The sequence below is a fragment of the Saprolegnia diclina genome (assembly GCF_000281045.1).
Source record: "Saprolegnia diclina VS20 unplaced genomic scaffold supercont1.56, whole genome shotgun sequence".
Lineage (NCBI taxonomy): Eukaryota > Oomycota > Saprolegniomycetes > Saprolegniales > Saprolegniaceae > Saprolegnia > Saprolegnia diclina.
The window spans coordinates 82520-83435 of record NW_008246123.1 but is presented as its reverse complement, the minus strand read 5'-3'; the positions used below and the strand labels follow the sequence as shown (position 1 = coordinate 83435).

The 916-nt window shown below is 59.7% G+C and overlaps 1 protein-coding gene across 1 annotated transcript; it reads left to right on the top strand.

The window, feature by feature from the left end:
• Positions 1 to 21: 21 nt before the first annotated feature.
• On the top strand, positions 22 to 473 carry SDRG_13130 (hypothetical protein; the record flags this gene model as incomplete). The annotated part of the gene is made up of 1 exon (XM_008619212.1): positions 22 to 473. One exon carries the CDS (start codon positions 22 to 24, stop codon positions 451 to 453), a length of 432 nt encoding a protein of 143 aa, XP_008617434.1. The 3' UTR covers positions 454 to 473.
• Positions 474 to 916: the final 443 nt, after the last annotated feature.

Below are 916 nucleotides of genomic sequence, written 5' to 3'. Positions count from 1 at the left end.
TTTGAAGCGTACCGAGAAACGATGGACCACTACATTAAGCGAGAGAGCCCGCCCGCTTTTGACGCTCCACCGTCTGCGCCGTCTGCACCGTCTGCGCCGGTCGAAGCTTTGGCGGACGCCGCGCTGCTGCCTGCGCCTGTCGAAGCGCTGGCCGCCATGGCCGCGGCGCCAGCTCCACCGGCGACGAACGACGTCCAATTTCTCGCGCAGGCCGTGGCCGGCCTCTTCTTTGTCACGGACTTTGCGTACATGTCGATGACGGGAGGCTTTGAAAGCATGCGCCTCAAGTTGACGGACGTCCAAGCCACGCTTGACATGCACCTACGCATTCGGTACTTGGACACGGAGCTGTTCGCGACCATGCGCACCGAGCTCGTCACCCATCGCTTGCTCATCGCCACCTTGTTTGCGCTCGTTTTTGCCTTGTGGTACAACCCGTCGACGCCTATTTAACGTACGAATACGAGTCCGTGTTGCTTTCGTTTCCTCTGTGTCCTCTTTGTCTACGGGTGCCAGCAACGACAATGGCATGCACGACGCAGTCCACGGCTGTCAACATTCAAAGGCGCTCTTCTTGAGCCACATGGGCTGTGCTCGAGGCGGCGTGGGGCTCCGGCTTGGGCGTCACTTGACGCGCGTGGAGCTATTCGTGCAGGCCACGCATGAAAAGTCGCCAGCGTTCGGTCTGCGTACCTCGCCGTCGTCATCACCATCGTCCAAGTCCGACTGGCGCGCACGTCTTGCTCTTGACGTCGTACGTAAAGTCGATCGCACGCAGCGACGCTTCTTCGACCGGGTCGCCAATCATCTTGCCGTCGATCTCGACCAGCGAATGACAACCCTAACCACGCGCCATGAGCATATATCAACTTGATAGAATCGCCGTACCGCAAGGACGAGGCATGCGTTCAGGTGC